We start from the raw sequence: 24,011 nt of genomic DNA, 5'->3' as shown, positions 1-24,011 counted from the left end.
CGGGACCTTAACCACTATGAAACAGTTTCAGGATAAACCAAAGAGGAGTAAGTGCTTACATGATTTTTAATACTGTCACAGAAGTTTCTGCTTAGACACTTTTGGCCATTCTTAACTATTGATCTGTCTCCTTCTCCAGAAATCCCAGTACAGATCGTTTCCACTCTGATATTTTTATGGTCATCTCTCTCAGATACGGTTATCACTCAATGGTCAGATCAATGAGGGAGCTCTCCAAGCCATTCCCTCAGCTTTGCACATGTGAAGTCATTTACAGTGTGAATGTCCTCAAGTCCCCTAAAGACCAGTGGTTCCAGGTCAGTAACCTCTCATTACCTACTTCGTGCGTGCAGGTGACAAAACCTGTTGAAATCACAGCTATGTTGCAGTTTTGCATCATGGAGAAAGTGGATCCAAGCCCTGGGGGCTTGTAGAGATCACATTGATCTCCCGCACACTTCACACGTGCAAGGCTGAGGGGATGTTTTGAAGAACATGATTTATCATTGCTTTCATCAGATAAGGAACTTATATCTCTGTAAGACTACCAATTTTAAGCAATTATATATGCGTTTCTAGTGAACGGACACACACACTTTACATATATATATATATACACACACACATATATATATATATGTACACTGACATGTATTAGAATGTGTTTGTCAGGCACCTGAACAGTCTGCTCCAATTTGTCCTTGCTTTGACTGACACCCTGTAACGGGCTGTCTGACAATGCACTGCTTTCCTCCAAAAGTGCACCATTTGGCTTCTCTTTCTCTGACATATTTCCATTTACATCTTGAACCTAAGAGAAATTATATAAAAGAAAACCTGCTTGCGTGACCATAAATACTGTATTTTAACATTAAACATTTGAATGGCAAAAATTATTATCTATGAAAACAAACAGGACAAATATTGTGCTGCAGTTGTAAACAAGTATTATTGGTTTCAGAGAAGCTCTCAAAGTATGGCAGAGGTGTATCTGCAATTTTATCATCTATACACCTTCTCCCTGACCAAGGATAACTGCTCTAATTACATACAAGCAAAAGTTATATGCAGGTTGTGTTTAAATGGAAAACGGCAGTTTTGAATAGACATTATTGACTTGTTATGGACTTGTTATAACAAGGAAATTCTCTACATGTTTGATTTGTACATATGTATTTACAGAAGGCTTAATTTCAGTGAAATTAAGGATGCAATAGAGGATGCAATATCCAAAAGGCATTTGAGAGACAGATGCCTCTTTAACCGGTCTTCCACTGTCTTTACTGTCAACAAATACACTCACATCATGCATTTCCAAAGGCTCCTTTAACTCCACTGCTGTAGGGCTCTCTTCTGCAGCAACGGGAGTATCAGAAGTGATCTCTATCTCTCTCTTCAGCATCGTATCTGCCTCGTCTTCCATTTTTATTTCATTACCAAACTCATCTTTCAACTCAAGGGCTTCACTGAAAATATTTTCATCCTTTTGCTTGACATTTTCAAGTCTTTCTTCCAGACTCCTGTGTTCACTTTGAAGTGTTTCAATCTCATCCTTAATAAACTTCTGTCCTGGTGAAGAGGTGTTTTGTTTGACAGTTTCTGCTAAAACCAAAATCTTCTTTAATGTGTCTTCGCATTGACTAAGAGGTCCTTGTCGTTCCTTTAAACACAAAGAAAACATTTTATTGAAAAGTATCTTCACTCAATATACTTAATGCTAAGATCTAAAGTCAATCACTCAAATAATAAATATTTGTTGTGAACAACAAACTGTGCTGCAAAGTACATACAGACCTATTTGTTGCAGAAAGTCAAAAACTAAACCAGTGATTTTAGTCAGCCATTTTTATGAAAAGAGAACACCTGAAGATATGAGCATTATGACAACAATAAAATAATCAGATAGTACACTGTGAGGTGTGTGGTGATCTTTCCAAGTTCTGAACAGGTGATCGCTTCCCTCTCCTCTTCCTTTTTACGTGTTAGAGGTATAGCAAGTTCTGGAGGAAGGGAATTGCAGTGATCCATATCTGAGCTATAGTTTCAGCTTTTAGCAGCTCTCTACACTCACAGCTACAAGACTGTTACCCATTCTCCCAAAGTGCAAAAGAATGTCTAGTTATGCATGAAGGATACTTATTAAAACTGAACTTGACCCACTGACATTTTCCTAAGCTTTCCACTCTGGCTAACTTAAAGGCACTTACCAACACCAAAATCTTTTTACTCCTTATGCCCAGGGGAAAAAAAAAAAAAAAGAAAAAGAAAAAATGAACAAACAAATTGAAGAAGCCTGTGTACTTGAGCTAGGACAATTCTACCTTCAGTTCAGCTGGCAGTAAAGGTCCACTCAGTTCATCAAGAGTGGTTTTAGGCCTACAGTTATCTTGATAGAAGTAACATCATATATACTTTATATTTTAGAAAGGTTTCTTAGTTTTTCAGTTTCACACCATTAGCAGTTCTCTTTTATAAATGTGATGGTTTCTGCAAGCCCCCATGGCACGGACCCACTTTCTCCACGATGCAAAATCTGCAGCATACCTGTGATTTCAACGGGTTTTGCTCAGCTGATGGTTGTTCCACTGCTCGACTTTCAGTATCAGCAAGCTTCTCAGAGATAGTTTTCAGCTCAGTGCTCAGGCCTGTTACCATATCCTGAAACTGCAGGTGCTCTTGAACGTGACTTTCCAGTGTCTGCACTATGGTCTAGAAAGCAAGGAGTTTCTAGAATTAGTCCACCATTAACTCAAACAAACAGAACTCATCCACAGACTGTTGCAAATTTTCCAGGACCTCAGCAGGACCAAAAAATTGCTTGTTTCCCATAAACTATTCAGCTAACCACAGATGCACAAAAATATCTTGCCCTCTGCCCAGCACATCAGGGACTCCACCATGAACAATATCTTCATTAGTAGCAGGAAGCAGAAGATTTTGCATTCCATAAGAATATACTTCTAAAAGGGATGCTTTCTATTCAAAATGGATGAAAGATTCGATGCAGAATGCCACATATGGTGCAAATGCAATTTGCACTAAATTGACTGGAACCAATAACAAACAAGATACAGGAAAAGTCATTCATGCTTCCAGAAGAAAAAAAGAAAGAAAAAAGCCACACAAAACTACCATGGCTTGGAGATTATAGGAACAAATACTTCATATTATAGCTATCTGAATCAGTTTATACAGGTATAAAATGTTCTTCACACTTACCTTGGTCTCATTTGTTTAAACACTTATCCCTTTGCAAAGCACAAGGTAGTGAAAAATATGAGTTTCTGGTGCTCTTTTTTCAACAGTAAGAGAGAAAGTGAGAGAGAGAGGAATTCCCTGCCCTTCTACAGAGGTTCTTCCACCACTCCCAGTTTTACCCATAAACTGGCCAGGGGAATGACACTACAGGCAAACTGAGAACTGCAATCAACAGCCATCCCAATAATCTCACAAGGAAACAGAGTGAGGTTCCAACCTGTAGCTGGCTGAGGAGATTTTCATGTTGGTGCTTTAATTCCAACCATTCTGCCTCTGTGAAGCTGGGATCCCCAGTGTGACCCTTTAGGTGATCTTCCTGGCTTTTCAATTCATTGAATCGGGAAGTTAAGTCTTCTGCTTTCTGCAGGAGGTTGGTGTAGTTTGTCAGCTGAGCTTGTTTCTCCTGCAAACCAGGCTGAAGGGCAAAACCCATCTCCTGTTGCTGTTTCTCCAGGTCAGTTAGAGCCAGTCTCAGATCTTCTTTGCTTTGCTCATATTGCTCCCTGTTGAACTGAAGTTGCTCTTGAGGGCTAAGAAAAAATATTCCATTTAATAGTATTAAAATTTGTTTATTCCTTACCTAGCAAATGTCAAATTGTGAATAAACCAACCATTAGAATGAACTTGAGCATACTGAATACTTTTCTTCAGGTTTTAAATTACTGATCAGCTTTAGACTGGAATTTTCAAGGTGAGGAAAATGTAAAACACTGAATTTATTATTGCTGAACGGGACTTGAATGCAGGACAAGTGAATCTTAAACCTGAACCTATAAGCCCATAGTTTCTAGCATCTGAGATGTGATGCTCATGCTCTGTATTCTTCTGCTTTTTATTACAGCAGAAGTTCCATCTAAAAACTACAACTATTTTCCTTGACAACTTCTTATGACAGCCTCCTGAAAGGGAATGTCCTGCAGAAGATACATATTGCATTGGTTGCAATGAGGGTGGGGAAATGTTTCAGAGATACAGACAGCAAAACCAGCATATGCAATAAGGGCCACGTTAGCACAATCCAGTGCCTGCTTTCCTGACCTTGACACTGGATTTCCATTGGTGTGCTTTATAAGCACACATGCTGATCTGCAGCAGGTGAACATGTTGCATTTGTCCACAGGAAATACGCAACTATGATCACTGAGACAAAAGTAACATTTGTATGTTCACATTTAGTGATGAAGCTCAGATATTTTCCAGATGGAACTTAAATGCCAACATTTGAAAATATGATCCCACACAAACAAATCCAAATAAAGAAAGTCTGGTGATAATTCTGTAAAGTACAGCAGGATAAATAAGGACAAAAGCAAAGCTTAAGTGTTTTGGTTTTTGCCCCTCAAGATTCATACTTTTTGGCAGATGACAAATACAGCACAGTCTCACATATGTTAAGTACTCTTGCTTCAAAGTTCCCCATTCCAGCTTCCCGCTGCTGCTGTTACTGTGTCACATCTATTTTTCACTGGTCTGATCCTGCAAGGTCCTGAGCATCTCTTCAGATGTGCTGAGCACCTCATCTCCTCAACATACTGTGAAGAGAGTGCTCGGCATTCTGCTGTGTTGAATCCAATATAGCCAACGCTCTCTCTTTCTGAATGCCACTTGCATTGTTTCTACTGAGTTCGCAGTAGTAAGAGAAGACAACTGAATATTCTCAAAAATACTTATTTTTAATAAATCATTCCCTAGACATTTTTTAAAAGTATACAGTAGGCCTACTTTAGCTTCCAGTGATCTCAACAGCAAAGTTCCCAGGGGTTTTACTGAAAGTCAGTTCAATGACATTATGGCAGACAAATGTCTTGAAAGTATCTGCAGGTGCAAAATAAGACCTTCAGTTTGTGTTTACACAACACACCTGGAATCATCTGACGTGTTTTAAAGGACCAATTTGGCTCTCAGACACAGTTGCCACAGTGCCAACAACACTAAAGTGCCTTTGCTGACTTAAAAATACCAGCTGTCACAGCCAAGAAAGCCTCTTACAGAGCCAGAATAAACCAGGCTTTAAAAACTCTATTTTAAAAATCACATCTTCCTGGATTTACCCCAAACTCTCTTCCAAAGCAGTACGAATCTGTGCAAGGGTAGATCCCACCTGTGCTGGGGGGCTACATCTGGGACACAGAGCTCAGGTCACATTGCAGCAAAGGGCCACCACAGTGTTCAATCTGTGCATCCTCACACCGCGGTGTTAAATCAGTGCATCCTCACTGCACAGTCTAATAAAACAAGGAGCATTGAGTGCACTTTTTTTTTTTTTTTTTTTTTTTTTTTTAAAATAAGAGTGGTTGAGCTACTTCACTATCAAAAGGGAATCTGGGGCGAGCTGGCCAGTCCCCATTAGCTGTCCTGCCAAACTCCTTACGCCTCTTGGCTACAGCCCCTACTTGACCGTTCAATGCAAACTGTGACCTGCCCATCCACAATACTGAAGAAATACAACCATTTTTGTAGGTATCCTGTTCTGCCTTGAAGGAACACAAATTCAATGGAACTGGTGCAAGAAGAAGAGAAGAAAGTCAATATAGCAGTAAGTGATCCGTACTGCCTCTTAGCAAATTCCACATTACCTTGTATGTTCAGTTGCTAGCTGACAGGTGCTTTCCCACTTGTTCTGGAGCTCAGAAATAGTCTGCTGAACCAGTGGCTTCTTACTTTTCTCATCTCTCATTAAAGTTTCTCCTAGAGCTACCACCTTCTGTATTTTGGCCCCTCCTGCTTCTCTGAGAGCTGTGATTTCCTGTATTAAACAAGAAGCAGAAGCAGTACATATACAACTATTTTTGGTTACAAAATAAAAGGTATTACCAATGATTTTTTTCATATTTTGTACACTGCTGTTCAAGACAAAAGAATTCTCCTTCCAATATATCAAATAACTGATTCATAAATGGATATAATCATAGAATGTGTGAGTTGGAAAGGAACCACAAGGATCATTGAGTCCAACTCCTGTCCCTGCATATGACCAACTCAAAATTTACACCATGATCATCTAGTTTTAGAAAGCCTGGGATAATGACACCGATTTATTAATTATTCTCTATATAACAAAACCAATATTGTGCTGACAAAGAAAAAAATTCTCCAAATCTTAGGAAGATGCATTTGTCACAATACTACCCCTTCCACAGAATGAAACATGTAAATCCCAGCATCCTCATTTCTGGCTACTTGGTTAGGAGGCCTCCTAAGCAGTCAGAAAGGAGACACCAAAGAGGATATTGGGGCCTGAGAGAACCACCCAGGCAGTGGAGCAGCCTGATAAACCATGCAAAAACAAAAGAAAAAAAACCAAGGCCAAACACCCTGCCCACACCAAATAGGCCACAAAACCACAGGCACTCAGCAGTGACAGTATCTTTTACAAGGTACTGACTCATCAAGCATTCCCCTGATGTTAGCATGAGTTGTGAAGTAGAAAAGGAATACATTTAACATAATACCTTTATCTGATTAATCCTTTCGTCTGATGGCAACTCACTGTCCTGCGAATTCAGGTTATTAACAGCCTCCTCGAGCTTTTTGATCCAGCAAGAAACATCCTGGGCAAGTTCTTCAAAATTTTGTCCTTCCACTGGAAGTCTCTCAGTATTCCCTGCCATTTCGCTTACATGTGTTATCAGTGTCTGATATCTATTAATAAGGTCACTGGCTTCTGAAACGGTTTCATCTGTCAGCCCAGTCTCCCTCAAGGAATTTGCCAGCTGAGCCACGGAGTCAAACGGTTTTCTGAAAAACACAAAAAATTAATAAACATCTATTTGTTGTAACAACATGGAGAAATCTTCTTTAGAAGACAATTCTTAGAGACCAAAGAACATGATACCTCTGCATTAATAGTGTTTTATTGAAGTTTTCAAGTTTTGTCTCATCTTTTTTGATGTCTTCTAGTTTTTCTTCCTGAGCAGTGAGCCACTCTTCCAAGACTGTGCTGCTTTCTTCAAGACTAAAGAGAGTATAAAGACACAGGTCAAAATGAGAGGCATTACATGACTAAGACTCGCTGACAGCAGCGTTTTGCCGAAAAAGTAACATAAATATCATGCTCCTGATCAAGCAAAGTTTTAAGCACAAGCTTAATTTTAACTATGTTGGTTCACATCACTGAAACTATCCATGAGCATATGTTCCCATATAACACTGAGTCTGCTACAAAGTGTAAAAAAACATGAAGCACACAAAACACTCACTACCCTTTATTAAAATACCATCTTTAATAAAAAGCAGGGTTGTTTGCCATTCACTATAGCTGTTTGGTAATGAATCATTTTCTACCACTTGTGATTAAAATGTCAAAAACTACATTAGATCCCTACCTGCTGAGCTGCTGGAGAGAAGCACCAAGCTCCTTTTCCCGTTTCTGACATTTAGAGATCAATCTCTGCAGTTCTGCTTCTTGATCTCTCACACGGTTGGTAAGGTGGTTAATGCTTGCTTTGGGCAAGTAATTCTTCACTTTATTCAACAACGTTTTAACCTCTTGGATATCTCTGTCTTTGCCTTCGGATGTTAGGAAGTGCTGAATAAGAGCACAAACACAAGATGCATTTGTCAAACTTGCTGTTGTATAAGATATTTATGCCACAAGAGCTTTTCAACTCCGGTTATCTCCACCAATATTTTCTACAGCAATTCCAGTTCCTGAAAAGGAATATATGTTAATTCACAGTTTGCTGACTATTCCACTTGTAAATGGGAAACTTGCTGTTTGTAAAGTAAGGAGAAAGTTAAGTGGATGGTTTGGATTTTCTTCTCTACAGCACAAATACACAGAAACGAAAGAGGCAAGCAGCATTCAAATCTAGCACTGACATCACTGTGTCTTCTGCTGCTGCTTAACTGTCATTGCTTCTTGCAGATGTTGCAGTTTTTCCATCTCTTTTCTGTTGATTCTGCCTGACTTAGAGTGAAAATCTGGCTACAACATAGTGAATGTAAATTTTTCACGTTTGAGTCCAATGGAGATCAGAATTTCATTTTACTCTCTACATATTTGACTTCCTGCATCTTTGCACACTGAAATACTTTGTCAAAGTCCGTGGACTTTCACTAACTGCTGTCCTGTCTCTCACTTGCCCAACTATGTCTGAACTTGAACACTGATACTTCACTTTAACAACATTTTATTTTCATTCCACCTATTATCTTAATGCTTTAAGTTACATGAAATGTTCTTTCAGTCTCAAGTTACAAACTCACTGTAGGTGAACACATTCCCAAGAATGGTCTCCTGTGTGAAAAAGACAAACTTCAAGAACAATCAGCTTTAGAAATGGGAAAATTTTAATACTTTACCTTTAGCCTCTGTAGTTTTTCTTCCAGTATCGGTTTTGTTTCTGAGGGGTCAAAGCAGTCCTTCAAAGACAGCTGAGTGCTGCTGAACCAGTCATTAAAATTCTTGCACTGACCTGAAAAAAAGATAAATTCCAATTTTCTTCATTAATTGTATTCTGTAAAAGAAAATCCTATTTAACATTAATATTTCAAGACAATTTGTAATTAAATTTATCAGTGCTACTGTCAAAGGTTGCTTTTCGCTACAGACCATGTGACAGAAAATGCCGCAGTTCATATTTTTTCTTTTACCTAATATTAACTGACAACAAACATAGCTGTTCACTTGGGAGGCACAGTCTGCTATACATCGCAGTTTCAGTACACAAGACCTGGATTGGCCTATTGGCAACTTTTCTCATTTCCACACAAATACATATTACTCAAAAACTATTTGAGCCTAATTTGACACCTGCACAATCCTGTGTCTGCCTAAAACAAGAATTAACTAATAACACCATTATTGTAACTAAGATTAAATTTTAGATTACTGGAAAAAATAAAAACGTTTGATTTCTGCATTTTAAAACGAAATGTTCTGGCATTTGTTCCTGAATTATGCTTTACACTTCTTTTATCTGCTTTTTAAAATGTAAAAATAAGAAACAAAATACTTTGACTCAGATTGAGTGGTTGGTTGGACTCAAAAGCCATTTTTATCCAAATCTTTATCTTGTTCAGAACCCTGAAGCAGTTTGAGATATCAAAGCAGTTTCAGATACCGACCCAAAAATAAATTCAATACATAATCTTTAAGTGATTATGATGGTCAATACAAACCTATAAAGCTACATAAATGTGAAATGTGTTTGCTTACGGTCCAAAACACCGATGAAGTGATCTTGAAATACATGTTTCTTCTTATTAAATAAATCAGTGACACATTTAAGCTGCTTATTTAATTCATCCACATCAGGACAATCCGTCTCTTCTTGGAGTAATGTCACATGGTGTTCTTGTTGCAGAATTTTCTGGTGTATCTCCTAAAGTTTTTAAAAAAGGACAACTGTTAAAAAGAAAAGTTTGGAGTGCAAGAAGTTCACTGTACAAAGCTGCTTTAGTACAACGCAGAGTTTTGCAAAAGGGTTTAGTCCTGCCGGTGGGGCAAAATAATTTCTTAAATTATATTGACATTAACAAGGCAATCAATAGGTAGATATAAGCACTAAACTCTCCTTGAGCAGTGTGTATACCTCTGTACACATAAGTATTATCATCTGTACTCATACTCATGTACACTTTGGCATCACACAGAATAGGTATGTGAAGTGCGCAGTAATACAGTATGTTCCAGAGCATCTAATACCTAGAAGCTATAGTGCCTTAGCTGCCATAGGCACTATTCCACCCTTTAATACCTTACTCTGTATGTCAACTCCCTGTGGGTTGAAAGACAGCTTAGAGGGAGCTGGGAGAACTAATTAAAAGCTATATCTATCTTCCAGTGCTTGTGATTTCACTGTCCCAAACACTAGAGGTCTAACACCCAGAATGTTCATAATCCACTCGGTGCTCAACAGGAGGTTTAAATCTTGCCAGCCTTGAACCTCCAAGCAGGACACAACTCTATTCTCACCTCTCTCCCTGGTGCAAAGAGGATGGCAAGTTGGCTGAAATTGCCTACTGGGAACTCCCCTTTGCGGCAGGCTCAGGTGGCACAAAGACAAGCTCTGTATATTGCCCAGTCTTGGAAAAGATACAACCCAGTACCCTCACTACTGCTTCAAATGGCCTCAAGTTGTGCCAGGGAAGGTTCAGATTGGATATTAGGAAAAATTTATTCACGGAAAGGGTTTTCAGGCATTGGAACAGGCTGCCCAGGGAAGTGGTTGCATCACCATCCCTGGAGGTGTTTGAAAGATGCTTAGATGAGGCTCTTAGGGACATGGTTTAGTGCCAGAGTTAGATTGTGGTTGGACTTGATGACTCTTGTCTCTTCCAACCAAAATGACTCTATGATTCTATTCTGTGATTCTAACATACTTTGGGCAGTATACTATTTGTCACACCTACCACTAACCATTTCCAATAGCTGCAAGGGTTAACTAACCACACCTGGAAACATTCAGTGAAAACGGGCTTTTCTTTCTGGCAGCTTAAGGGGATATTCAAACCAGGCTCTTCGCCTGAGTTATTCTAGCAGTTTACAACATACACAGATGAAACACTTATGAAACTTGCCCAGGAGAAAAATAACGAACAAAATTATAAAGGATACGTAATTTATGGCATGTTACCTCTAATTTAGTAAAGATCTCTAAGGTGTCAGAAGGAGATAAAGCTTTTAAAAGTGATTCAGTCATTCCAATCTGTGTCTTGGCCAGATCAAGGTCTCCTTTTAGTTCTGCTGTATTCACGTTGAGTTCACTGGTCCCTTGTTTTGTTGACAAGAGCTCTTTTATTAGCTCCATTTTTTGCACAACAGCTGATCTGATGACCTGAAGAAATAAACATATGTAAGAAACTATACTGGATTGATTTCCTACAATATTAGAACTCCATGATAGACATAAAAGCAATGAAATTATCTGAAGCTCAGACGTTTCAATCACAGTTTGTTCCAGTTTCTTTCCCTCCCACTCTACAAATTAAGAAAAATAGTATTTAAGCCCTGCTTTTCCAAGGAGGAATTATCTCGGTCCATCTTCTTTACAAATTAATTTCCTGGTGCTGCTTTACTAACAAATTTATTTGTCAGTCTACTCCAGTGTCTACTGGCTAAAGGCCATACAAGTGCTTCGGCTACCAGGAAAGAGGTTGCCAGCTCTGTCTGTACACACCTGCCTGAAGTGATCCCACTGGGGCAAATTCCCTACACCCATCCAAAAAACAAGCAAGGACAGCAGAGTGGTGGGGAGCTCTGGCTTGGCACTACTAAGGAGTAACAGGTCCTTAACCTTATCCTTAAGGCTCTTGCAGATTTGCTGAGACAGCAACTCAATGGGATCATGGCCACATGGTGAAACACAACCCCAGGGGGCTCAGGGCGTCTGGTGCTCTGGAGGAGCGTGGTGTGCACGGTGCAAGGTCACCAAGTCCTTTCCTAAGCTCCTTAGGTCACTTCACCCAGTGAAACTCCTCTGAGTTCACTGCCTGAGGATAAACACACAAATAGCCAAACCAGGTCAAGCTCAAGGTGCATCTGACAGACACCGGGAGGGGACACTGAGGGAACTGGTAGAGGATCAAGGTACAACATGGCCTTAAACAGTGGAGAAGGATTTATTCTTTGTTGTGTGAAGCTGATTTCCTTGTGATATTCCAAACGAAAACATCACAGTAACCACCACTCTGTGCGCACAGCTACACACTATCAGGCTACACTAAGCCATATTCAGGTAAAGGTACAGTTTAAAACAGACAGTCAGGATGCTGAGTTGCTGGGATCTCCAAAGGGATGACAAAATCCACTGTGCCTGGTTCTTGGCCAGTAGCTAAAAGCCAGATATCACTGATATGTGCCTCTTCCAGCAGGCCTGGAAAACAGTTGGGTCAGGTCTAAGCCCCTAGAAGGCACAGGACTGAGAGAGGCCTTTATGTTTAAAATGACAGGTTTGGTTCTAACAGCTTGAGAAAGACAACGAATGAAACATCACTGCCAATAGCCAACAAAATGACTTCAATTCTCTTTGGGTAGATTTCAGTTAAACCAAGAAATGACTGTGGCAAAGACAATACCAGAATCAGGGCTGTGCTAATGAGTACTGGTGTATTAACTCGAGAAGCTTCTTCGTACCTGTAGCTCCAGTGGAGGCTCATTACTGTTCAGAAGTTCTTCTATCTCAGCCACCGTGTTGTCAAATTTCTGGAGTTTCTGCTCTTGCACTCGTAAGCACGCCTAAAGACGGAAAAAACACATCCGTAACTGTGTTTCTCCCCAAATTAAATCTCCATGTTACTGTTAGAAAATTATATTACTAATTTTCATTTTAGCAATTTATGAACTTTTTTTTTTAATTAGAGTCAGAAATCCTCTATGTTTCTCAGGCAGAGCAGTTGTTAATGCAAATGTAGCATAAATTTAGCAATGTTAACTTCTATATTAAGCCAAGTAAATTTGCAGGAAAATAATCTTAATTTTGGTTTGGTTTTTTTTTTCTTGCTGCTTCTATTTGAAAGGGATATTCTCAGGTGTTATAGACTTAAAGTCATCCCAATGACACCTTTTTATAGGGATGTGATAAAATACAACATATGCTGTAAGCACTTTTTAAATGTAAATCCTTTGTATATGAAAAGACCTCTACTCATTTGGATGGATTTTAGACCAAGTCAGTAACGTGAAAGTAAAATACCAGCTTCAACTTATGAAACAGGATATATCTAAAATGGTCACATCATCTCATATTCCCAAATTAATATTCCAAACTCCCTCAGGACAAAGTATTCCTCTGCAGTCCCTGTACAAGCAATCATCAAAACCCATTCATGTGCCGCAGCCCTTAAAAAAGTTTCCATTTGCGTACTGGCTACAGGGGAAAGCAGAACTTTCTCACAGTATTTATACTGAAATTATCTTTAAATATACACTCAAATAACTCATTACTTTGTTCTTTTGTGACAGGCTTCTTGAAAACACACGCACCGGTGCTCTGCTGGCCGGTCACAAAGGACCCTGGGTTTCAACCCTATGTAACGTGATACACATTGCAACGGTTGGGGTTTTTTTGTAATTAACATTAACGTAGAGATGTTTCAGGATCAACAACAAAAGAAATAACAATAAATTGATAAATGAGCCTGGAACTCTCTGTGCTTTGAAACATTTTACAAAAATACCAATGCACTGAGTTCAGTCTTCTCTCCTTTCTATTCCACTTTTATAGTTGCTCGTGGGAAATATGATTTCTCTCTCCCTTGCCCTCTCCTCCCCTCTCTTTTGAGAATTATCCTGTGGCACAGGAGCAGCACAGCCACCCCCAGCACAGCCCTTCCCAAGCACCAGCAGAGGCACATCGGTCGGGGGCTCCATCACATCATGCCGGGCTCGAGCAGTTTCCAGGTAACAAAATGGCTCTTAAGATGCAGTTCCCAGCTGGTGTATTTTTACTGGAGCCCTCAGGGACCCGAACTACCCCAGGTAAATTCTAACAACACAATGGTTAAGGCAATAATAATGTGACAAAATACCCGCCTCTGCACAGCATGTATACTACTGTTTTATTGAGAAGATCTATAAACAAAGAACACCTTGGCTTTTTATTGCTCTGGAAATTAAAAAAAATGAGCAGCGCTAACAACAGCAGTAATGCTGCAAATAAGCATAACAAAAAACAGGGCATTTGTAGCGTATAAACACTGAGAAAAAAAAAACCTGCCTGCATATTTTCAAACAAGAGGATATGGGATATATTTATGTCTCAACCCCACTCAAGCAGGAAATTATTTTTATTTAGTTTGCAGCCTCTGGAGCTCCTCAGCATCCAGCCGCTATTAAGGCTGCATTAAGTTACATTGGGGAGCACACTGGGACAAGGATCACAGAGGCAAATCAGCCACCTTGGCAACCTCTTCCTGAACTGCGCATTGCCCAGACATTTCTGAGGTTCCTGTATCTTCACTGATAGGCAATTTCTAACTAGAAAACTAATCATTAGCCTATACACACTCTCTTCCCTTTCTTCCCTAGGCACAGGAAATATGTCCACCACCATACTCCAGACTATAGGCTTTCCATGCCTTCTCTTTGCTATATGCTTGTACGGCACAAAGGAATGAGGGGGCTTTTGTAGTCTAAAGCAGCATTTGCAGTATTGAATTATTTTTAAACAATTTAGTATAAATATATGCTATCTATCCACTAAGACCTATATCCCCAATACATTAAGGAATATCTTCAGCAAAACTATCCATGCAGATACAATTGCAAATGTACAACTTCCTCTGCAGTGCTGATATTTTTATGTGATGTGCATGTTTATAGTTCAAAGTCCATATCACTACAGTATAAGTTAAGGGCAAAAAATTTCCATTCAACTTACCTTCAACTGCGTAAGCTCCTCTTCAGTCAGACAATGGCCTTCTGCGTTCTTAAGTTCTTCATTTGCCCAAGCGTCGATTGTGCCAGATAAACTAAGAAGTTTGTCCCACAAAGCCTGAGCTCTTCCCAAATTATCACAGTAGTTTTCAGTCTTCTCATTGATCTACCATGAGATTTATATACAGAAAACACACACAGATTTCAAAAATGTTGAGTTGTATTCTAAAAGCAAACACAACATAATAAAATCTGAGCAAGACAAAACCAGCCACAAAAACAACAAGTGCGGCAGGGGGAAAAAAATCTCATGTGTCTTCACAGTGAACTGGTCACGGAGAAGATATTTAAATCCCTGCCACACATGTCGCCAAACATACCAATCACAACGGCAGCTTGCCAGTTTAAGGCAGGTTTAGGAAGGAGCCTTGCTCATTAATGTTTATCTACTCTCAGTAAATACCATCTAATCTCAGTATTGATGCACTGCTTAGATCAACAGTGGCAATCATTTCTCACCAAAAGCACCAACATTGTAATTCTCCAGATTGTCTCCAAAGTCTAAATCCACATAAGTTGTTATGGGAGCTTACAGATTCATGCAGAAAGCACAAGTATTGTCTTTCTGCATTTCCTAGAATTATTTACTGTCAAGGAGTACCCATGACATAACCTACCTGAAAGCTCAGAAACATTACACCAATAGACACTCTGCAAGCTTTGCTCTGGTAAACACTTGGATTTCTCTCTTAAGAATCTTTGCCATATTGCACTTAATTTATTCCAAATATTACACACACGTCAGAATCAATTACTATAATGCATAACAGATAAGACCACCCTGATAATTTACTTTTTACATACATCCAGCCATCTGTCCACAATAATGTTAGCCTCATTCTCAAACGGAGGCTCCTCAAAGCTTCTCATTTTATTGAGCTGGAATTGCAGGTTTTTGCAGATCTGATTTATTTTGTCTACATCTTCAGAGTGATCATTAAATTCCTCTTTTGCCTCTTCAATCTGTGAAAAAGACCAAACGGATATTTAAAAGCGTGTTTACTTATGGCTGTTTATTCAGCAAAACAATTTTAAACTGATGTGTTGCTCTTTTTAGTTTAGAGAAACAACAGCATTACACAAAATAATCTGTTTTATTTAATACAATGAGACTAGGATTGTATCCTGTGTTGTTATATCCTTGTCATGCTGATAGGAACATTTCTCTCTTAGAAATCCATATTATTCTGGTTTGGCTGTGCAACAGCCGAGTGGGACCTATGGATAATGTATTTCTAAGAGAGCCAAACCCACTGTTTGCTTTAAAACTCGTAATTGTAAGATCCAAGGGTACTGCACATCTATACACAGAACCTCAGTTACAGAAATAAACAATGCACAATGTAATAATCATCTGAGATGCTATTACCATTCTAAAAAATATAACCTGCCATTTTGATCCCCAGGCTTTGAATTACTTTTTTTTTTAAGAAAAGCCTAAATCCTGCTTAAACATAGCCATTGTCAAATATGCCATTGTCAGAAACTGAAATGTCCCTTTTTCCCACTTTCTATTTAAACACTAGGCTGATTCTTTGTGCTTAATTGTAATGTCAATGTTTACAAACAACATGGAAGTTTGCTGGAAAAGAAACACTGACCTCTAGTGTTAGGAGATTTGTTATTAAAAGCTATCCTTATTTCCCAGAGACAAGCATCACATTTTCTCATATGGATACTGCCAGCTGTTGACATAAGGGGAGGGACAGCAGAGCAGCACTCACAAACCAGAATAAGGCAGAGAATCTTCTTTATTGCATAGATGAGGTTCTTAGGGACATGGTTTAGAGGTGGACCTGACAGTGTTAGGTTAACAGTTGGACTCAATGATCTTTAAGTTCTTTTCCAACCAAAATGATTCTGTGATTCTAAAATTCTAAAAACCAAATCATCAGCACTCAAGGACATGCCTTGTACTGTGCCACAGCTATTGTGGACCGCAGTTCTGAGGGTGAGAGTTGCAAAACTCAAGTTGAGGAGGAAGGGTTGTTAACAGAACGAGGGGTCTCCATACAAGCAGGGGCCAAGGTACGGCAGGTGATCTCCCCACAGCAGGAGCCCGGGTGATAAAAGGTGCCAGAGGTCTCACTGGTGACACCCAGAAAAGCCCCTGCCTCAGCTGGTGACACACAGGGACACCCTCCCGTTGCACCGTTTACCTTCCTTCTTTAATTTAACCATCCCAGGCACTGCCTGAGGGCAAATGCTCCTGACTGATATGGGTGATGCCTCATCAGAAAGCCTAAACGTGAAGCAGTGACAGTAAAATGGTCACAATGGACACGCTGTTATTTCCTAATCCATTGGCCATGACAATTATGTCCAGTGGTTGCACTCATTAAGCCACCAAGAACATAGCTGGCTGCCAAGTTTTTGTCTGAAGAAGTAGTAAGGATTAAACTAAATGAGGGAGTGTCCATCAACACCTGCTCATTCAGCCTCATCAGTAAAAGCTACTGCTAACGTTTAACTGCTACCGAAGACAGAATGGAGCAAACATCGGTTACGGAAGCCAAGGCTTCTATAGAGAAGATCTGTCTTCGAAGTAGGTTTGTAACACAGGAGAAGCTAGAGTAGAAATACTGAACTATGTTTTTATGGCTTCTAACTGCAACACAGTTTGGTCACTAAAGTCAGTGTGAGGCAAAGATTCATGCTGCAAAGGCAACCAGCTCAAGGAAATACTGTATCATCAGCCCAGTTAAAACCATTTTGGCCTCCAGAAGTCCACAACCCAAGACAGCACCATGCTGGCGATCACCAAGCTGTCTCTGAGCACAGTGGCAATGACGTGCAGCAAGGTACACAAGCTCCAGCCTCGGAAGCAGGACAGACCTGCCATGGTCCAGTCTCTGAGCAGATGTGCCATCTTGACACAGCCTCAACAGTGCATACTCCACAGCCTTGCCTGAGACTCAGTGACACAAGCAAGGAGAGGATACAGATCTAAATTCTTGGTTATAAGCTACAGCAATAGCAGAGAAAACAAGCAGCCCCAAAGAGTTGCATTACCTATAATATTATTTTTGCTTTAAGTGGTACAACATTGTTAAGTACCTTAATCGTAACAAATGAATTTGCAATTTTGGTATATATAGAAACTGCCCACTGTAAGGTTTTTTAACTTGGTAGAAGATACAGAAATATTTTAAAGGGTATGGGTGAATATAGCTGATGTCAACATCTGTTTTGTAGGATAGGATTTCATCTTTCATACTAGATCAGAGTTTTTCTAGTTTTTTTGGTTTGGTTTTTATCCTTTAAGAAGACCTTGATTCACTAAGCAAAATTAGACATCATCTTAAAAAAAACCCAATATATGGTCCTTAAATATATTTTTGAAAGCCAAACTGAAAGCAAGGTCTTCACATCTGCCCTGAAGGTTGGGTGTGCAAGGGCAACCCTACCCCCAAACACTCCCAGGAAAGGCTTTTCTTATATTTTCAGTTAAGTTCTCGTTACTCACCTTTGTTATTAGTCTGTTCAAATTCTCCTTCCCGATATAAGAAGTTTGCTGTGAAAGCACAATCTCCTGTTTCTGGATGATGCTGGTCAGACTAGTCTTGCAGCTTTGATATTGCTTCAAGAGCTCCAGAGCTCTCACACACTGCTCCTGGCTATTAAAAAGAGATGTATTATTTATGGCCTGAGCATAAAACAGCAGCCTCAACCTCTTGTCTGCTTCCTTCTCCTGCATTCAGACACGTGAGGAGTTTGACTACTGTGTTTGGGAGAGAGAAAAGGGGGGTAAACTGTACCAGTCAAACACTCTGCAATACTGTGATACCTGGTGTGATATTTGGCCAGCTTTTGGAATCGGAAATACCCTTCAACATCTTATGCCTCTGATTCACATTTAACTATGATGTGACCTGAGCAGCTGAGGTTTATATGATACTCTCCACCTGAAAGGTGAGCTCAGCCACCAGTAAACTGAAATACAATGTGCAGCAGGTATCACAAGAGCTGGGTAGTGGACAGTGGGAAATACAGTCTCAGCCCAGCCTGCAGTCAGATATGAAAACAGATTCCTCCCTCCAACACCCGTGCAGGCCAGAAGGATTAACAAGCACTGTGCCAGTCCATGCGAACCATAAAGGCACCTTTAAAAACCATGAGAGAAGGACGGATGCCCTGGGTCATCAATCATCACCTTTCACAGTCCTCAGTCTCTCAGGTTTATTAAACCAAGTTCCTTTGGTCTTTTCCTGCATAAAAGACTCTCAGTTTTCACAGCTGTCCTCTGCCATTTGTTTCAGTTTGACTTTTCTTTTTTGAACATGCTGGCATGAAATTCACAGTAAATACGTATCATTCCCAGCAGCAGACAGGCTTTTCTTTTGGATACCAATTTTTTTTTATACCAGTTAAGTCCAACACATCACTGCATACCTGCTAAATTACGGTACCATGATGTCCTAAAAATACATAAAATTCATGAGCTTTGGCTGGAAATTTCTATGTGCAATTCTTGGCTTTATGATAGTTTACAGCATCATAATAGTAACATTTGCTATTGTATCAGTATTTCACTTACTTTAAAGTATGGTCTAAGGCTTTTTTGCTGTTTCGTTTTACAAGCGAGCTTCTTACTTGTACAATGCTACTTTAAAATGTAGCTTTTCTCCTTACCATTCAGCAACCAAGAGTTTCGTATCCTCCCATAACCTCTCTGTAACTTTGCACTGTTCATTTGCTTCCTCTGCTTTTTCCTCTTTGATATGTAGAAGCCTATTAGCAATTTCTCTCATAGGTTTCATTTCAACAGCAGCACAGTCCAATTCCTTGTCCAATTCCATTAATGATTTTACCCTTTATTAGAAAAAAATTAAATACAGCTTTATATTAAAGTGAGTCTTTGATTTTTTTTTTCCCAGTGTACTTACTGAGTTCCCTAGAAATTCATCCGGAGCTGCACATACTGACTATATAAAATGACATCATAGAAAGTCTAATTTGATCTCCAGCTCATGTAATTTGACATAGTCTTTAAGAAGAGTTATGCTTGACCAGCATAGTAATTCAAAAGTAATTCAAGTAACTCAAGTAATTCAAAATCCTGAAGGCCAGCAGGGTCTGTATGAACACAGTGAATTATTTTGTATTGAAAGGTAAGTGCATTCTGGCTACCATAAAACACGGTCTAAGAAAGCAAGCTATACCATAACATGGGATTTCACAACTTAAAAAATTGTCACATTTTACAAGCTGCTCTCCCCTCCCTTCTTCCCTCTGCATAAACAGCAGTGAATTGTTTATTCATCCTTTGCAAGGCTGCAGAGAGCTCCTTTGAAACAGTATGAGACATACAAATCATGTTAGTGGCTTTCTCAGGGTCTGGTAAAATAACACAATGTTTCCACACTGCAGAGTTTCAAATCACTTGGATCAGTGCTCAGCAAGGAGATCCATCTCCCTGTTTGACAGTTTTCTTACTGAAAACTAAGACCACAACAATCAACCTCCTATTTTTTTCTTCATCAGTGTTGTTTCAAACACAGACATACATAGGAGTTTAAAAGAAAAAACGGAGAAGGCTTCCTTATTTAGGCTGTGGTGGAACAAATAAAACATAAGTTCACAGCTTCTTTCAATGCTCCACAGATGCTTCAAGACACATTCACGTTTCAGGGCTCTGCTGCCAAGGGCCCTCTGAGTTCACTGAAATTACAAAATCAAAAGAGCTTTAAAAAAGAATTCACCTTTGTTGAATAGCTGGAATTGTTGGATCCTTCAAGCCTACTTTGTTTATTCTGTCACGTAGATCCTGAATGTTTTTAAGGAGTTCACTGCTTTTTGTGGAAAAAATCTTGTACAAGTCTTTTTCCTCTGGAAGTACCTGTTCACTTGAAGGACCATAAGTCGCATTTAGCTCTTCAGACAAAGTCAGAACAAGGTTTTCACAGCAAGTCTTTCTCCCACATTCAGCATCCTCCAAACAGATATCAACTGTTTTCAAGCGTTCATCCAAACATTTAGCCTCTCCTGCCATATGAGAAACTTCTTGTGCAGCAGCTCTCAATGTTTTTCCCTGCATTTCAGGGTGACCTGAGGAATCTGTGAGACATTTGATGGAAGACTGAATCTTCCTCAGTGAGGCCATAAAAGCTTCCAGATCTTTAAGGACTGTCTCACGGATCTGCATTTTATGGCTCATTTCTTCAAGCTGGTTTTGATAGTAAATCATAATTTTACTTGCAGCTTGCAGATCTATTGGATTAAATTCATCTCTTGCTGAACTATCTAGGTGTTCCAATTGTTTGCACACTTCAATCTGATTTAATATGGATCTTTGTAGCTCCTGAAATTGAGAGAACAACCAACGGTGTTAGCAAGTGAAAGAAAACCTGTATCCTGCATTTAAGTTGAACCTATGGTGAAAAAAAATTATATTTGCAATAAAATAAGTATGTTAAAGTGAGTGGTTAAGAAAGCAAGCTTCTTTTTTCCTACTTGGGACTTTGGTGGAGGGAAGGAAAAAAAAAAGAACAATCAAATAAAATGGTATTCCACACACAGGGAGTTTGGTCAGCATTATAGAAAGCTCAAGCCTCTTTCCAGCAATCAGATAAGAAGGACAGAAAGATGATGAGAGTCCTGAGACTGAAACCAGCAGGCTCTGGCAGTGGGAGATCACTCAGAGCACAGGCAGGCACATATTATAGATGTTTGTTACCCTGCCATCTTTTAAGTTCTTTATGCTATACTTCTGGAGGAGACTTACACACAATTCAAAATCTCTTGGTGAAGTCTGCATGCTGTCTGCTTACAGCCCTCAGACAAACAGCAGCGTGTCAGTGTTGTGAAACTCCAAATGTGCAGAGAGCTGAGAAAAAATGCAGGGCCCTTCCGGCCAAAAAGAGTCATCTTAGGCAGAGAGTGCCCATGCTGTCTGCCCTACAGCTTGAGGGACCTAAACCCTACTTAGCCGGAAAGCCGAGGGCAGAGAAATAAAGAAACTTTGAGTTCTGTGTAGCAGTCTGTTCAGCTCAGAACGCACATCAAGAACAAACAATATTCACCCTGCCCAACAGCCGGACCAGAGCCCAGGCATAAGACACTGATAGCAGGTGAACAAGTTATTGAGCACATGCAGAGCTCCCAAAACCATCCTGGGCTGTGCTCACATATCTCAGCACATGTGGCACAAGGCAGCTTAGCTTAGCTCACAAATTACCACCACATTATGTGTATGACTCCACAAAGTGATACAAAGCCAGGTGGGAACAGTGTAAATCTGGCTCGAAGGAAAGGCCTGACCTAAGATGAAATGTTCATGACTATGCTTTTTGCAGGAGAGCCTTTAGAGTTTCCCTGGCTGGCTCTATAGGAACAATGACATTTAAAGCAAAGGGAGTAAAGTGCTCTTATAGACTTCAGAAGGTTTGAGAAGCCTTGCAAGTGGTCCCAAACTCCTGAGTGAAAATCCCATGAAGTTCTCTAATTCCTAGACATATTAAAAAACATTCTGGCTAAGGTGGTCTCTGCATTTTCCCTTACCTTTAGTTCCCTATAAGCAAGATCACTATTCATCAGATTAAACTGCTGGATGTCCTTTTTCTTCAGCTGCTGATCTAATTCACATAGAAGAATGGATTCATTTTCTATTGGCAAAACAATTTCCAAAGCAGTCCTTAAAGAGTTTGTTCTACAAGAAAGGTAACAAAACGTGAACTGGGAAAGCAAGCAAGAAAATACACTCAATGTTTTACAACACAAAAAGCAACAATGTAATTGACTGTCTAACAGATATAACCTTCCTCCTCCTGAGGTCAAAGGAGTTTTTCCATTCATTAATAAGAAAAGCAGCGGGAATCCCAGTGAATTTAACTAAAAGGTTGAAGGAAATAACTGTAAATTTGGGATTGCTGCATAGTGATGTTACAAACATCTGCTCTGTGCTTACTGGAGAGATTCACACTACCTAATGTATGTATGAACCAAGTAATAATTAAGAAAAGCTGTAATGCACACACACTATTCCCTTCACAATACACACATTAGTCACAATGAACTACTTCTTAGCTAATATCATGTTAATGTAAATAAAATGTTAATTTTCACCTGGTACTTATAATATCCTGAAGCTCTTTCCATTCTCCTTTTAGTTTGCTTCTCATCTCAGAGATAGCAGCCTGCTGCACTTCATCCACAAGATTTTCTAAGGAAGACGAGACGTTTTCCAATTGTGTCCAACCAGAATTGATTTCACTCTCTATCACCTAAAAGATATGCGGCATTAATTGCACTAATATGATACCGTATTTCTCAATGGATTGGACAATTCATAAAATTACAGTCACAAGAGTCTTTGCAGAAAAAGTGAAGACATCACCTGAAAGTAGGAGTATCTATTGCTGTACGCAATTCTCTACCGACTTTTTATGATGAAAATTTCCATGTCAGATATATGCCTTGGCTATATTTTATAAAAGGTTCAATAAATATGGTTCAGCCATTTCTACGACAAGAATGAATGGAAAATATTTCAACTTAGTTACATTCAAAAGAAGAAAAAACAAATGTAGAACTGAACCAAGTTCTGAGATGCTAGACAAACTCTGTACTCCTTTCAAGCAAGGACTGCAATGGTAAATTCTCCAACATTGGTTATGTGCCTTTTATCATCTTCCTAAGGTTCTCACAAACCTGATCAAGTTGCAAGTCCTGCAACAGTTTCATTCTGCACATACACCACTGACATTTGATTGTTCAACTCTGGTGACTCCTCCAGCCTGACCAGAGTCCATCACTCACCACTCCAGCTGACAAAAAAAGCTGCTTTCTGTAGTTATTTTTTCCATCAGACCTATTTCAGTCTGTAAACCACAAACTGAGCGCCACAAATTTCTTCTTTCAGTGGAGTTTTTCAAGTGTTGCTGCTAAGGGGGAATGCAGTTCTCCTGAATGCTAAACCCTTGATTTCCCTTCTAACAAACCTGGTTGTAAGGATGCTCCTTTTCCCTTGGCAACAGACAAAACACAGAGAGGTGAGGGCTCTACATAAGAAAATAACAATTTAGGCACCAAGTATGTTTTTAAAAGATGAACACTTACCTGTAGTTCAAGCAGCTTATTGTGAAGGCATGAAGTGCCTTTTATTTCATCAGTAAAGCCAGATGCTACTTTATCTCTGCTGATTTGCAAAAGTTCCTCCAGGTTACTTCTTTGTGTGTTATAGCTAAAAAAACATGCAATCACTTTCAGAGAGAATATCACTTCTAATTTAGTTGAACATGGCAGGGGCTGGGACTTGCTGACCAATATATTACCATATAAAATAAGCACAGTCTATTGCAAATGCATATTTTTACCCAAGTGCCAAATGAATGGGGATAAATGAGCAGCACACAAAACACCCCTGAGAAACTGC

The 24,011-nt window shown here is 39.5% G+C and overlaps 1 protein-coding gene across 4 annotated transcripts in view; it reads right to left on the bottom strand.

Moving 5' to 3' along the window:
* The window catches only part of SYNE2 (spectrin repeat containing nuclear envelope protein 2), a 198,803-nt gene that overhangs the window by 124,187 nt on the left and 50,605 nt on the right, over positions 1 to 24,011 (bottom strand). For 2 of the 4 annotated variants that reach the window (XM_065635633.1, XM_065635634.1), the window contains exons 26-45: positions 23,696 to 23,819; positions 22,703 to 22,860; positions 22,139 to 22,286; positions 20,341 to 20,939; positions 19,271 to 19,450; positions 18,105 to 18,255; positions 15,443 to 15,601; positions 14,583 to 14,744; positions 12,338 to 12,439; positions 10,839 to 11,039; positions 9,419 to 9,584; positions 8,563 to 8,675; positions 7,584 to 7,786; positions 7,094 to 7,213; positions 6,711 to 6,996; positions 5,835 to 6,004; positions 3,476 to 3,788; positions 2,545 to 2,709; positions 1,304 to 1,660; positions 650 to 811 (exon numbers count right to left, since the gene is read on the bottom strand). In XM_065635633.1, coding sequence (XP_065491705.1) covers positions 650 to 811; positions 1,304 to 1,660; positions 2,545 to 2,709; positions 3,476 to 3,788; positions 5,835 to 6,004; positions 6,711 to 6,996; positions 7,094 to 7,213; positions 7,584 to 7,786; positions 8,563 to 8,675; positions 9,419 to 9,584; positions 10,839 to 11,039; positions 12,338 to 12,439; positions 14,583 to 14,744; positions 15,443 to 15,601; positions 18,105 to 18,255; positions 19,271 to 19,450; positions 20,341 to 20,939; positions 22,139 to 22,286; positions 22,703 to 22,860; positions 23,696 to 23,819 — 4,039 coding nt within the window. The remainder of the gene's footprint in view (positions 1 to 649; positions 812 to 1,303; positions 1,661 to 2,544; positions 2,710 to 3,475; positions 3,789 to 5,834; positions 6,005 to 6,710; positions 6,997 to 7,093; positions 7,214 to 7,583; positions 7,787 to 8,562; positions 8,676 to 9,418; positions 9,585 to 10,838; positions 11,040 to 12,337; positions 12,440 to 14,582; positions 14,745 to 15,442; positions 15,602 to 18,104; positions 18,256 to 19,270; positions 19,451 to 20,340; positions 20,940 to 22,138; positions 22,287 to 22,702; positions 22,861 to 23,695; positions 23,820 to 24,011) is intronic. The other 2 variants (XM_065635635.1, XM_065635637.1) reach the window with 2 other exon arrangements.

Source organism: Caloenas nicobarica, chromosome 5, assembly GCF_036013445.1.
Source record: "Caloenas nicobarica isolate bCalNic1 chromosome 5, bCalNic1.hap1, whole genome shotgun sequence".
Classification (NCBI taxonomy): domain Eukaryota; kingdom Metazoa; phylum Chordata; class Aves; order Columbiformes; family Columbidae; genus Caloenas; species Caloenas nicobarica.
The sequence above is the reverse complement of the archived record's forward strand: the minus strand, read 5'-3'. Positions and strand labels throughout refer to the sequence as shown.